Source organism: Somniosus microcephalus, chromosome 5 (assembly GCF_052327205.1).
Source record: "Somniosus microcephalus isolate GS21.2 chromosome 5, FLI_Smic_1.0, whole genome shotgun sequence".
NCBI lineage: Eukaryota > Metazoa > Chordata > Chondrichthyes > Squaliformes > Somniosidae > Somniosus > Somniosus microcephalus.
The window spans coordinates 216,106,980-216,121,205 of record NC_140991.1 but is presented as its reverse complement, the minus strand read 5'-3'; the positions used below and the strand labels follow the sequence as shown (position 1 = coordinate 216,121,205).

The following is a 14,226-nucleotide window of genomic DNA, read 5'->3' as shown; positions in this document are numbered from 1 at the left end:
TTTTTAATGTCAAACTAACGAGTTTAAACAGATTGATGCAAGAGAACTATGAATACAGGTCTTAACAGGTCGGAAGCTCCACGAGGACTGCCTGGGCGGTCCCGTGGATGGCGTCATGACATCATCACGTTTTTCTCGCGTTTGGGTGAGCATGTGATTAGCGGCATGGCGTCATCGCGTTTACCCACGCTCTTAAAGGGACCGCGCGCTGTACATGCAAACGGTATATACAATGGTACAGATTTAGTCTGTAGCTAACACATCGTTAAAGGGAATTATGTACAGTTGTTCAGAGTCCCTCAGTGGCTCTGCCACAATATATTAGTCCTGCAACACGCTATCCCATACACAACATGAGACTCTGCTACTATTCCAGCCATGGAACAGCAGCACAAACTCATTCAGTGTCAGACAAATTAACATGAAAACTGCCGACTTGCAAAATCTGTTTCTGGCACATACAAATTAAATTAGAAACTTACCACAAGTAATCCAAAAGTGTACAGGAAATAGTCTAGCCCATTACCTACAAAAACAAAGATCTTCTGCTCTCATGTGGGGCTTTAATTGTACCTGCCTCTTAAAGGCCTGAATTACTCCCATTCTTCACATCCTTGCATCTAATACAACACCTCCACCAGCACCTGAAGCCAGCATCTTCAAGTTAATGAAACCAATCAGGAAATTCAGGTGCTCAGTGCTCCCTGTGGTGTAGTGCCCTTGTAGGTGACTTTGCACCATGCCCCTGAACAGCACCCACACGGGAAAAATTGGCTCTATTTCACAGGCTTTCTAATTGGAAAAACTCTTGGTATAACCTGTTAACTAAATCCACTGAAATGAACTCTTTAGTACACTAGGTAACACACATTGGACTGAAATGGTCCATAGTTTCTCAAGATTACATAGAATTTACAGCACAGAAACAGGTCATTTGGCCCAACTGGTCTGTGCCAGTGTTTATGCTCCCTACTTCATCTAACCTTATCAGCATATCCTTCTATTCCTTTCCCCCTCATGTACTTATCTAGCTTCCCCTTAAATGCATCCATGCTATTCGCCTCAACTCTATATTGTAGCTTTTCTACATTCTAACCACTCTCTGGGTAAAGAAGTTTCTCCTGAATTCCTTCTTGGATTTATTAGTGGCTATCTTGTATTTATGGCCCCTAGTTTTGGACTCCTCACAAGTGGAAACATCTTCTCTACATCTACCCTATCAAACCCCTTCATAATTTTAAAGAACTCTATTAGGTCTTCACTTTTCTAGAGAAACGAGCCCCAGCCTGTTCAGTCTTTCTTGATAGTTGTAACCTTTCAGTTCTGGTATACTCTTCTCAATCTTTTTGCATGCTCTTTAGTGGTTCTGTAACCTTTTTGTAATATGGGGCTCTTTGCTCCAGAAAAGTGAATGCTGAGGGGGTGACCTAATAAAGGTCTTTAAATACAAGATAGTCACTAATAAATCCAAGAAGGAATTCAGGAGAACTGTGCACAGTACTCTAAGTGTGGTCTAACCAAAGTTCTATATAAATTATTACTTTAAAAAATAGAAAGAAGCAAACAGAAATAACCTAAACTGTGTCAAGGAATTTGCTGGTGACAGACAGTGCAAGATCGACTACTAACCTAAGAATGTTTTTCCTATTCTTTGAAACGGAACAGCCTCCACGTACCACTAGGATAAGCTGAAGTAATCGACAAAGAAAACTGCTTTGTGATGTGTGAATTGTAGTAATAATTATGATACATTTTAATGATTTATACTATTTGGAGTTTGGTTTGCTCATATGAACCATGTCAGAAAGGGCTTTGAGATTCTGTTGTTGCTTTTCATAAGCCTCCAGCATTTACTTTACTAGTTTCCTGAAACATTTGTAAAGGACTTTCAAATATTTTGGCTTGTATTTTTTCAGGAAGATCAGGGATTCATAGCCAAGTATTGCAAAAGGCTGCATCTCCTACTCCTAAGACTAGAGCTTCAATTGTATGCTAATGTTGAACACAGGTTGACGTAATAAAACTCACTACGCACTTGGTTTGAGCATAAAACAAGGCTTTAATTGTAATGTATGTACCTTTAAGGGGGAGAACTACTTTTCACAGCTCATGTATACTGTAGTACCGGCAGTGACCACACCTGTATATAATGTTGAGTAGTAATCTGTACAGTTCAGTTGCAGTCTGAGCCACGTTGAGGAAACACCGTTTGTACCGTTCTCCGCAGGCTGTGTCTGATTATACACGGACATAACAGTGGCGACGAGGCAGATTCGAACGTACCTGCAACTCTGCCGAGAGCGGCGTTGGTAGCAGCGCGGGAGACGCCATTTTAAGCCGCAGCGGGGAAGAAAGGAAAGCGCGGAAGACGCCATTTTAAGCCAGTCTAACCACACCCAAAAATGCCGAAGAGTGGCAGTATCACAGTGTTCGACAATGAAGTCGAAGATTGGACGACATATGTCGAACGCATAGAAGTATACTGCAAGGCGAATGAAGTGCCAGATGACAAGAAAGCGCTGGTATTGTTGAATTCAATGGGTGCAAAAACATATGGCTTACTACGAAACCTAGTAACCCCAGAGAAGCCAGCAGAAAAGGATTTTGAAAACATAGTGTCAATTCTACAGGACCACTTAAACCCCACACCGCTGCTGATAGCAGAAAGATTTAAGTTTCACAAAAGGAACCAGCATAAAGATGAAAGTAATGCTGAGTATTTAACGGAACTGCGCAAGCTATCGAAACACTGACAGTTTGGAACGGGACTGGCAGATACTTTAAGGGACAAGTTTGTGTGTGGGCTTCAAAGTGAAGGAACCCAGAAATGGCTTTTATCTGAAAAGGACCTTACGCTGGAAAAGGCTTTCAGCATTGCGGTATCATATGAAGCAGCAGCACGGGGCGCTGCAGAGATACAACAGAGACCGCAAGAATATGGCAGAAACGAAATGTCATATGGAACAGAGAAGTGCTATCGCTGCGGCAGAACAACACACGACCAGAATGATTGCTGGTTCAAAGACAAAGTGTGCAGACAGTGTGGAAAAGTAGGACACATAGCACGAGTCTGCAGGTCGGGAAAGAAAACCAGCAATAAGAAACCGACCAAAGGAAAGTACAAGAAGCTACATAAGATAACGGAGAATAGTTCAGACGAACAAAAGAGTGATAACGACTCCGAAAGCAGGGAACTGAGTTGTCTGAAACTACATAATGTGATCACAACGGAGGATCACCGAACCATTTGGGTCACTCTCAAGATAGCAGGAGTCCAGGTAAAGATGGAATTGGACACAGGATCAGCCCTAACAGTCATAAACCGACGGGACTATGAGCGGCTATTCTCACACATACCCTTGAGAGACACAAAAATTATTTTGAAGACGTACACGGGGCAAAAAGTCTACCCCAAAGGAAAAATAAGGCTGACCGTTATATATAACGGTAAGGAAACACCAAAACTAGACCTGTATGTATTGCAAGGTGGACCACCATTACTGGGACGTGAATGAATCCGGAAAATACAACTGGGTTGGCATTCCATACAGGCACTGACTGTGGCTGACAAAAAGGATGATGATGTCACACCTGGGCGACTGTCAAAGATCCTAACTGACGCAAAAGAAGTGTTCCAGCAAGGACTCGGAACACTAAAAGGCATGACAGCGACGATTAAAATGGAAGAAAACGCAAGTCCAAAATTTTTTAAGGCCAGACCGCCTCCAGCCGTCGAAGCAGAGCTGGAGAGTCTGGAATGTTCAGGTGTACTGTCCAAGGTAGACTGGAACGAGTGGGCTACACCCATCATCCCTGTGATGAAACAGTCATTGAGCAGCACGCCTGGGGAACCAAGGAAGGTTCGCATCTGTGGGAACTTTAAGGTAACAGTGAACCCGGTCCTTCACACCGTACAATATCCACTTCCGCGGATTGAAGATATTTTCGCCTCACTATCTGGAGGGAAACGCTTCACTAAGATTGATCTGGCCCAGGCGTATCTGCAAATGGAGGTAGAAGAAGCATCAAAAAAATACCTCACAATCAACACCCATAAAGGTCTCTACCAATACAACTGGCTGGTAATCGGGGTAGCATCAGCTCCGGCTATTTGGCAGAGGGCAATGGAACAAGTCTTGCAAGGGATCCCAGGGACCCAGTGTTATTTGGACGACATCCTGGTCACGGGCGAAAATGACAGTGATCACCTTGCCAACCTGGAGCAGGTGCTCACTAGATTGCAGGAATATGGGCTCCGAGCTAACCGCCCCAAATGCGAGTTCTTTAGAAAACAGATCTCGTATCGTGGCCACGTTATCGATAAAGAGGGGTTACATAAGACCCCAGAGAAGATTGAGGCTGTAGTCAAGGCTCCAGCACCGGAAAATGTGTCACAACTGCGGTCGTTCCTCGGGCTGGTAAACTACTACCATAAGTTCTTGCCAAATTTGTCTACAATACTACACCCACTGAACACCCTACTGCAAACTGGGGGTACCATGGAAGTGGAGTGGCGAATGTAGACGAGCTTTCCAGAAGAGCAAAACACTAATGACATCGAAAGAGGTATTGGCCCATTACAACCCAGCATTGCCAATTCGGTTGGCATGTGATGCGTCACCCTATGGCATTGGAGTGGTGCTGTCGCACAAATTCTCGGTCGGCTCAGAGAGGCCAATAGCCTTTGCGTCACGATCACTAACCTCAGCCGAGCGTAACTACGCCCAGATTGACAGGGATGCCCTCAGCCTAGTGTGGGGAGTGAAAAAGTTCAATCACTATCTGCACCGGCAGAAATTCACCTTGATGACTGATCACCAGCCTCTTGTCTCCATTTTTAATCCAAAGAAGGGTGTTCCGGTGATGATTGCGCAACGACTACAAAGATGGGTCACTTTTTCTAGGGCCGCACCACTATGAGATTGAATATAAGGGCACGAAACAGCATGGAAATGCTGATGGGCTATCACGCCTGCCACTGCCTACTGCGGAGGAACCGCCAGCAGTGGATCCTGTCGAAATATTCCATTCGACTACAGTTGAATACCTACCGGTAACTAATGCTTGTATCGAAAAGGAAACCCGAAATGACCCGACACTGTCTCGGGTATATGATTTGACAGTGAAGGGATGGCCAGCACATGGCGACTCACTGTTGCCAGCATTCTCGAGAAGGAGAGAACAGCTGTCAGTGTGCCGGGGGACCTTGATGTGTGGATCCCGAGTGGTAATTCCACACAAGTTAAGGGATAGAGTGCTCAATGAGCTTCATGAGGGTCATCTGGGAGGGGTAAAAATGAAAAGCCTAGCCAGGGCTTATGTGTGGTGGCCGGGAATCGATACAACAAATTGAGGACCTGACCAAGAGCTGCTCAGGATGCCAGAAAGTCCAAAATGCACCACCACAGGCCCCTCTACACCCATGGGAGTGGCCCTCATCTCCATGGCAACGGGTGCATATTGATTTTGCTGGTCCATTCATGGACTCAATGTTTTTAATAGCCGTGGATGCGCACTCGAAATGGCCTGAGGTCATCAAAATGTCCTCCACCACCAGAGAGAAAACTATTGCAGTCCTACGGACCATTTTTGCCAGGAATGGCTTGCCAGAACAGATTTGCTCCGACAACGGACCACAGTTTGTGTCCGAAGAGTTCCAGAGGTTCTTGAAAAAGAATGGGGTAAGGCATTACACATCCGCCCCGTATCATCCAGCCACAAATGGATTGGCTGAGAGGTTCGTACAAACCTTTAAGAAGGCAATAAAGGCTATGTACAATGACAACATTCCGCTGCAGCACAAGGTGGACAATTTCCTATTCGCCTACTGGAATGCGACACATGCAGTCACCAACCAGGCCCCAGCCATGATGTTCTTTATCCGAAGGTTCAGATCTCGCCTGGATTTGCTCAGACCAAACGTACGAAGCGATGTTGAGAGTAAGCAATTCCAGCACATCCATGAGAAGCCAACAAGGAGCTTCAATGTAGGGCAACCAGTCTTGGCCCGCGACTACCGAACAGAAAAATGGCAGCCAGGAACGATATGCACACGGCAGGGCCCACTAATGTACACAGTGGACGTTGGGGAGAGCATCGTGAGACGCCATGCTGACCAGATCCTAGAGTCACAGGAACAAGTCAACCCCATGCCTCGCCCATACGTACCTGGTGATGAACCCGACGTACAGGTAGCATCTACCCCAGAAACAGTAACATCGGAAGCTAACGAACCAACTGACGACAGGGGGCCAGAATCGCCTCCGCACCAAGAGCAAGACACTCGGGAAAGGCGCTATCCCGAAAGGATCAGGAAGCCTCCCCAAAGACTGAATTTATAAATAGACTATTTTCAGCTAATGTTACATGTTAAAAGTGTTAATTGTAATTAGTTTGATATTTAATTGTTAAATGAGTGTTATGGTACTGTTAATCTAAAAGGGGAGGAATTGTAATGTATGTACCTTTAAGGGGGAGAACTACTTTTTACAGCTCATGTATACTGTAGTACCGGCAGTGACCACACCTGTATATAACGTTGAGTAGTAATCTGTACAGATCAGTTGCAGTCTGAGCCACGTTGAGTAAACACCGTTTGTACCGTTCTCCGCAGTCTGTGTCTGATTATACACGGACATAACATTAATTAACTTGTTTCAGAACATGGAGGTCTAGTTGTACTTCACTAGTTCCTTGTCTTACAAAATGTCCCTGGCAAGCTGGGGCCGACGCCCGAGTATTTATACTCCTTGGACGACGCCACCAACTGGCCGTCCAATATTATTTCATGAGTAGTTTCTTGATGAATGATGAGATTTATAACACAGGCGACTAATAAAAATATAGGGGGAAAAATTGGGTTGATTTGTGCCTCTTGTTGGCATCCCCGGGGGCGCAAATCCCCTAGCGCCCGAGCAGGGCCCCGGTGCGCGCAGCGCTAGGCCCTCCCCTTTAATCTGGGGAGGGAGGCCTGCAATGACACGGCGCTACATGCCGATGGCGTGGCGCTGTTGCACGTAACATTGTGATATTCAGTTTTAGGGCCCCAAGGAGGTGGAGTGTATCCAGTCGCGCCCCACCTCCTGCTTGGGGCGCTACAACTGAATTTCAGGCGGAGGGGTGCGAATCTTTTTGGGGAGCTAAAATTAGCGCCCCGGCAACATTAGCGCCCCAAAAGGGGTGAGACCGATTTTTTCCCCCATGGTCTCATATTAAATGTGGATTTGCCAACAACTATTATTGTTTGGAATATTCCCTGCATCACCTTGGAGCCTGGACTGCAATTTGTAAGGTTTCATGTAATGGAAAACCTAAAAACAAAAAATAATAAGATTAATTTGCCTCTACCTCAAGTGACTCCTACTCATAGGAAGTCTGAAATGTAAATCCTTGAACAGAAATCTGCCTCTAATGGTAGTTCCTGGTCTAGTTATACAGCCTTTAGGAACACTTTCGTCTAGTAAAGATTATCCTTTCAGACCTTGGGAAGAAGTTACATCATGAATTTCTGAAAATGTTTGCTGATATTTTCAACAATGTTTAAGGTCATAATTATAGACAACTATTTTGCTTGATAAGCAATAAACTATCAGAATGCATAAGTTTGGTCACTTTTTTGAGCAATGCGGTAAAGTTGAGGAACGATATCCGATAATGGGGATAAAACAGATTGATTCTAGACAAGGCTTTTTACATAGTGGAGAGAGGGTCATATCATGATGTCATCGCCCCGAAGAAATCTCAAACAATGTTGCCTAAACAATTCTCGCAGTTGATGATCTGAGGCTATCCCAATGGTTAATGAAAGGTAGGATTGTACTAGAATGACTCGAGATAGATTCTGCGGTCTGTTTTCAGAAAATATAGTTAACTTAAGTGTTTACATTGGCATATTTATTAGGAAGATAATCATAAGCAGGTTAAAACTTATTTTAGCATATTCCATGAACTACTTTCATGAATATATATGTTACCTTTAATTTTCTTAGCCACAGTCACATTATCACTTTTTGCAGGCATATCAGGATTAATGGGCAGCAGTTGTCCAGCTCGTACCCCAGTATATGGATCATTTGGTGAGAGGAAGCTCGGGAATACTGCAAACTTGGAAATGTGGGAATAGTAGGGATGTTCAACAGGAAATGGCAGCTGTATCTGTTTCTGACTAAAAACATAAAGATACATCATATCCTATGAAGAAATAAAAAGAAAAGCAGTACAGGAAGTCTGAACAAACATAAAAAATGCTGGCAATGCACAGGTCAATTAGCTTCTGAAAAAAAGTGGAGGCTGTAGGGTTTGATGAAGTTCCCATCCGAAACATTAGCAGCTCTTTCTCTTCCAGATGCTGATGAACCTGTTGTGGATGTATACAAAAAGAAAATACTGCAGATGCTGGAAATCTGAAATAAAAACAAAAAGTGCTGGAGATGCTCAGCAGGTCAGGCAGCATCTGTGAAGAGAGAAACAGAGTTATCGTTTCAGGTCGATAACCTTTCGTCAGAACTGGAAAAAAGCAGGAAATGGAACAGATTTTTAAGCAAGTGCAGGGGCTGGGAAAGGGAGGAGGGGATGAAAGAACAAAAGGGACGGTCTGTGATAGAGGTCTGTGATAGAAGGCAGGACAGGTTAAGAGACATTAAGAGATATTCAAGGCAAAAGGAAATGGTAATGGGACAGGATAAGAAACAAAGGACGGCTCTAGATGAAGTGTGAATTGCGCTGGCAGAATGAAAGACAGCTGCCATGTGGGAGAGAAGAAAAAAAGACACAGACAAAAAGTGTGGATGAAAAATATATATATAATAGGGGCCGAGGTTATGATCTGAAATTGTTGAACTCTATGTTGAGTCCGGAAGGCTGTAAAGTGCCTAATCGAAAGATGAGGTGCTGTTCCTCGAGCTTCTGCTCAGCTTCAGTGGAACAATGCAAGAGGGTGAGGACGGTGAGGTCTGAGTGGGAGTGGTGAGAAGAATTAAAGTTACAGGCGACCGGAAGCTCGGGGTCCCCCTTACGGACTGAACGGAGGTGTTCCGCAAAGCGGTCACCCAATCTGCGTTTGGTCTCCCCAATGTAGAGGAGACTGCATCGTGAGCAGCGAATGCAGTATATTAAATTGCAAGAAGTACAAGTAAATCGCTGTTTCGCCTGGAAGGGGTGTTTGGGGCCCTGGACAGTGGGAAGGGGGGAGGTATAAGGGCATGTGTTGCATCTCCTGCGCTTGCACGGGAAGGTGCCGGGCGAAGGGGAAGGGGTGTTGGGGGTGATAGAGGAGTGGACCAGGGTGTCGCGGAGGGAGTGGTCCCTTCGGAATGCTGAAAGGAGAGGTGAGGGGAAAATGTGTTTGGTGTTGGGATCATGCTGGAGGTGGTGGAAATGGCGGCGGATGATCCATTGAATGTGGAGGCTAGTGGGGTGAAAGGTGAGGGCAAGGGGAACTCTATCGTGGTTCTGGGAGGGAGGGGCAGGGGTTAGGGCAGAAGTGCGGGAGATAGAACGGACACGGTCAAGGGCCGTGTCAACCACAATAGAGGGGACTCCTCGGTTGAGGAAAAAGGAAGACATGTCGGAAGCACTGGTATGGAAGGTGGCATCGTCAGAGCAGAGGTGGCGGAGATGGAGAAACTGGGAGAATGGAATAGAGTCCTTACAGGAAGTGGGGTGGGAGGAAGTGTAGTCCAGGTAGCTGTGGGAGTCAGCGGGCTTGTAGTGAATGTTTGTCAATAATCTATCCCCGGAGATGGAGACGGAGAAGTCGAGAAAGGGAAGGGAAGAGTCGGAGATGGACCATGTGAAGGTGAGGGAAGGGTGGAAATTGGAAGCAAAGTGAATGAAATTATCTAGTTCAGGGCGAGAGCAGGAAACGGCACCGATACAGTCATCATTGTACTGGAAAAAGAGGTGAGAACATAAGAACATAAGGTGAGGGAGGGGACCTGAGTAGGACTAGAACAAAGAGTGTTCCACATATCCCACGAAAAGGCAGGCATAGCTAGGACCCATGCGGTTTCCCATAGCAACACCTTTGATTTGGAGGAAGTGAGTGGAGTCAAAGGAGAGGTTGTTCAATGTGAGAACAAGTTCAGCCAGGCGGAGGAGGGTGGTGGTGGATGGGGACTGGTTGGGCCTCTGTTCAAAGAAAAAGCGGAGCGCCTTCAGGCCATCCTGGTGGGGGATGGAGGTGTAGAGGGATTGTACGTCCATAGTGAAAAGGAGGCAGTTCTGGCCAGGAAACTGGAAACTGTTAAAGTGGCGGAGGGTGTCGGACGAGTCGTGGATGTAGGTGGGAAGAGACTGGACAAGGGGAGAAAAAATAGCATCGAGATAGGAAGAGATAGGTTCCGTGGGGCAAGAACAGGCTGAAACGATGGGTCTACCAGGGCAGTCCTGTTTGTGGATCTTGGGAAGGAGGTAGAAGCGGGCTGTGCGGGGTTGGAGAACTATGAGGTTGGCGGCCATGGGGGAATTTTCTCCAGAGGAGATGAGGTCAGTGACAGTCTTGGAAACAGTGGCTTGATGTTCGGTGGTGGGGTCATGGTCCAGGCGGAGGTAGGAGGAGGTGTTGGAGAGTTGGCGTTCAGCTTCCGCGAGGTAGAGGTTGGTACACCAAACAACAACAGCACCACTCTTGTCAGCAGGTTTATTGACAATGTCGGGGTTGGACCTGAGAGAATGGAGTGCTGCAAGTTCAGAGGGAGGTAGGTTGGAGTGAGTGAGGGGAGCAGAGAAATGGAGACGGCCGAGGTCACGCTGGCAGTTTGCAATGATTAGATCTAGAGAGGTTAAGATGCCAGAGGGAGGGGTCCAGGTAGAACGAGAATTCTGAAAGCGGGAGAAAGTGTCAGCCGTGCGGGGGGAAGACTCCTCGCCAAAGAAGTGGGCATGGAGACGAAGTCGGTGGAAAAAGAGCTCAGCGTCATGCCGAGCTAGAAATTAATTGAGATGGGGGTGTAAGGGAATGAAGCTCAGGCCTTTGCTAAGGACTGATCGTTCGGTGGTCAGAGAGGGGAAGGTCAGAGGGGATAGTGAAAACGCGGCAAGGGGTGAAATTGGGAGAAGGGATGGGGTCAGAGGAAAGTGAAGGGGAAGAAGGTTCCGGAGGGGCATTGGTGTCCAAGAGCTGTTGAAGCTTGTGATCCTTGACATCTGACAGGAAGAAAAAAAGTTTTTTGTTAAAGCGCCGGATGAGGCGAAGGATGAAATGGAACTGCGGAGCAGGGCAGCTTTGAGATAGTGAGTCGGTGCTGCTGAAGAGAGAGGTTGAGGGTGTTCATCTGGCGTCGCATGGCATTCAGCGTGGATTTCAGGATATGGCGAGAGCAGTGGTTCGAGGAGCGCTGAGTATCATATATATATTTTTCATCCATGCTTTTTGCCTGTGTCTTTTTTTCTTCTCTCCCACATGGCAGCTGTCTTTCATTCTGCCAGTGCAATTCACACTTCATCTAGAGCCATCCTTTGTTTCTTAACCTGTTCCATTGCCATCTCCTTTTGCCTTGAATCTCTCTTAATGTCTCTTAATCTCTCCTGCCTTCTATCCTATCACAGACCTTCCCTTTTGTTCTTTCATCCCCTCCCCCATTTCCCAGCCCCTGCACTTGCTTAAAAATCTGTTCCATTTCCTGCTTTTTTCCAGTTCTGATGAAAGGTCATCGACCTGAAACGTTAACTCTGTTTCTCTCTTCACAGATGCTGCCTGACCTGCTGAGTATCTCCAGCATTTTCTGCTTTTATTTCAGATCTCTTAAATTTGGGTTATATTTCTTGGATTGACACAGTATTCTATAGCTGAAAAAAGACCATGTAATATTTAGCTATTAAACTGTTCTGTTCTACTTTCTAATCAAACACCGTACTTGCCAAAAAAGGACATATATTGGATCCAGAGACATTTATTGTCAAAAGTTATTCACTGACTATTAAAATATTAATTAAAAATCTCTATTACCAAATGTTTTACACAAAAATACACAATGGCCCAGTAATTCCGTTCCAAACGCGTGAGTACGGTTGGGGTACTCACGCGTCTGGCCGGAGGAAATGCCGGTTTTCAGCATGCACAGCGCATGCGGGGAAAACCGGCATTTCCTGTCCTCTGAACGAAGGGGTTCAGAGGCACAGCGCGTGCGACTGCACAGGCAGCGTGTGCGCAGTGAACTTCGTCGATTTCATTCATGGATTCAGTGAGGTTAAGTCCTTACAACTTACACATGAAAAAAGCATGTGTAAAGTTGCTCCAGAGGCTGCGGAGGAAGATATATTTTATCGTGGAGCTTCTGAAAGGCAATATTTTTGTTTGGGAAAGGGAGGAAAGTTATTTTAAGAAATGATGAGGTAAGTTTTAAAGTTTATTATTTTTTTTTAAACGGGTTTTCAGTACTGTAGGTAAAAGGAGCAATTGTGGCTGTGTGAATTGAATTTGCTGTGTTTATTAAACGTGAAAATGACTGTTCTAAAATGAGTAATGTAACATTTCCAACATTTTTAAGAAAGAAACTTTTCATCAGTAATATATTCTTTTAAGTAATTATGTATGTATGTCCGTATATATTCCTTTACGTATATGTATATTTTCCTTTACTTATGTGTATGAATGTATGTATTTAATTATGATTTTCCAATAAGTTACTTTCTCTGAAAGTCATAATTAAATACATACATTCATACACATAAGTAAAGGAATATATACATACATATACGCAAAGGAATATATACAGACATACATACATAATTACTTAAAAGAATATATTACTGATGAAAAGTTTCTTTCTTAAAAATGTTGGAGTCATTTTCACATTTAATAAACACAGCAAATTCAATTCACATAGCCACAATTGCTCCTTCTACCTACAGTACTGAAAACCCGTTTTAAAAAACAAAAATAAACTTTAAAACTTACCTCAGCATTTCTTAAAATAACTTTCCTCCCTTTCCCAAACAAAAATATTGCCTTTCAGAAGCTCCACGATAAAATATATCTTCCTCCGCAGCCTCTGGAGCAACTGTACTCATGCTTTTTTCATGTGTAAGTTGTAAGGACTTAACCTCACTGAAAGCATGAGTGAAACCGGCGAATTTTACTGCGCACGTGCTGCCTGTGCAGTCGCACGCGTTCTGCCTCTGAACCCCTTCGTTCAGAGGACAGGAAATGCCGGTTTTCCCCGCATGCGCTGTGCATGCTGAAAACCGGCATTTCCTCCAGCCAGACGCGTGAGTACCCCGACCGTACTCACGCGTTTGGAACGGAATTACTGGGCCAACATTTTACATGTCAATAAAATGAAAAATTTAACAATTGCACGATTTGCCCCCTCGCATCTGCGACTGAGGGTCCAAGGAGGTGCATTGCGCAAGAGGTCATCGTCGTACGTATCCTCACACTGTTCCCTTTCGGGAACTGTATGAAGTGGTGGAAGGATTTCTGGCCACGTTAACGCTCCTTCCGTGACCATAACCATCTTCATACCAGCCATTAGGGTGGTTAGTCCTATGGTGTGAGGGTTTTACGGGCTCCCACAACCCATCTGAGGGGGGGGGGCCACCCACACCCGCGGACGCAAGTATCCCGCTGGATGTCCACCCAGAATTTATAGTTGGAGCTCCGACTCCACTTGCCGGGACTGTCTGGAGCGAGGTTCGAAACCCTACTCCTTCTGGCCCAGCGGCAGGGATGCTTACCGCTGCGCAAAAGGCCCACTCCGCGCAAAAGGTGACACCCATACGTTTCCTGCGCCTTTTCCCTCCCCGTGACTGGAGCCCTATGCTGCCACTTGAAAGACCAAGCTATCATCTGTCCTTTTTGCGGCGCCTTTGACTTCTCATTACCAATGATGAACAGGTGCTGCGCCTCCACCTCGTTGAGGAGATTGCTGAGGTCATCATCAGTTCAATTGTGAGTTCTTTTAATGCCGTAAATTGTGCTCATTCCAGCCATTCCACGTTGCTAATCGGATTGGGCCTTTGGCGTAGCGGTAGGATCCCCGCCGCTGGGCCAGACGGGGTAGGGTTTCGAACCCCGCTCCAGACAGTCCCGGCAAGTGGAGTCGGAGCTCCGGCTCTAAATTCTGGGTTGACATCCAGTGGGATATTTGCGTCCGTGGGTGTGGGTGGCCCCCCCTCCTCGTATAGCTTGTGGGAGCCCGTAAAACCCTCCCGCCATAGGACTAACCACCCTAATGGCTGGTTCAAAGATGGTTACGGTCACGGAATGAGCGTTAATCACAGCCA

At 45.7% G+C, this 14,226-nt stretch overlaps 1 protein-coding gene across 1 annotated transcript in view; it reads right to left on the bottom strand.

The window, feature by feature from the left end:
• Positions 1–14,226, bottom strand: part of spmip4 (sperm microtubule inner protein 4) — a 191,182-nt gene that overhangs the window by 116,655 nt on the left and 60,301 nt on the right. Inside the window, exon 5 of the mRNA XM_085988675.1 lies at positions 7,974–8,164. Within this exon, the coding sequence (XP_085844801.1) occupies positions 7,974–8,164 (191 nt within the window). The remainder of the gene's footprint in view (positions 1–7,973; positions 8,165–14,226) is intronic.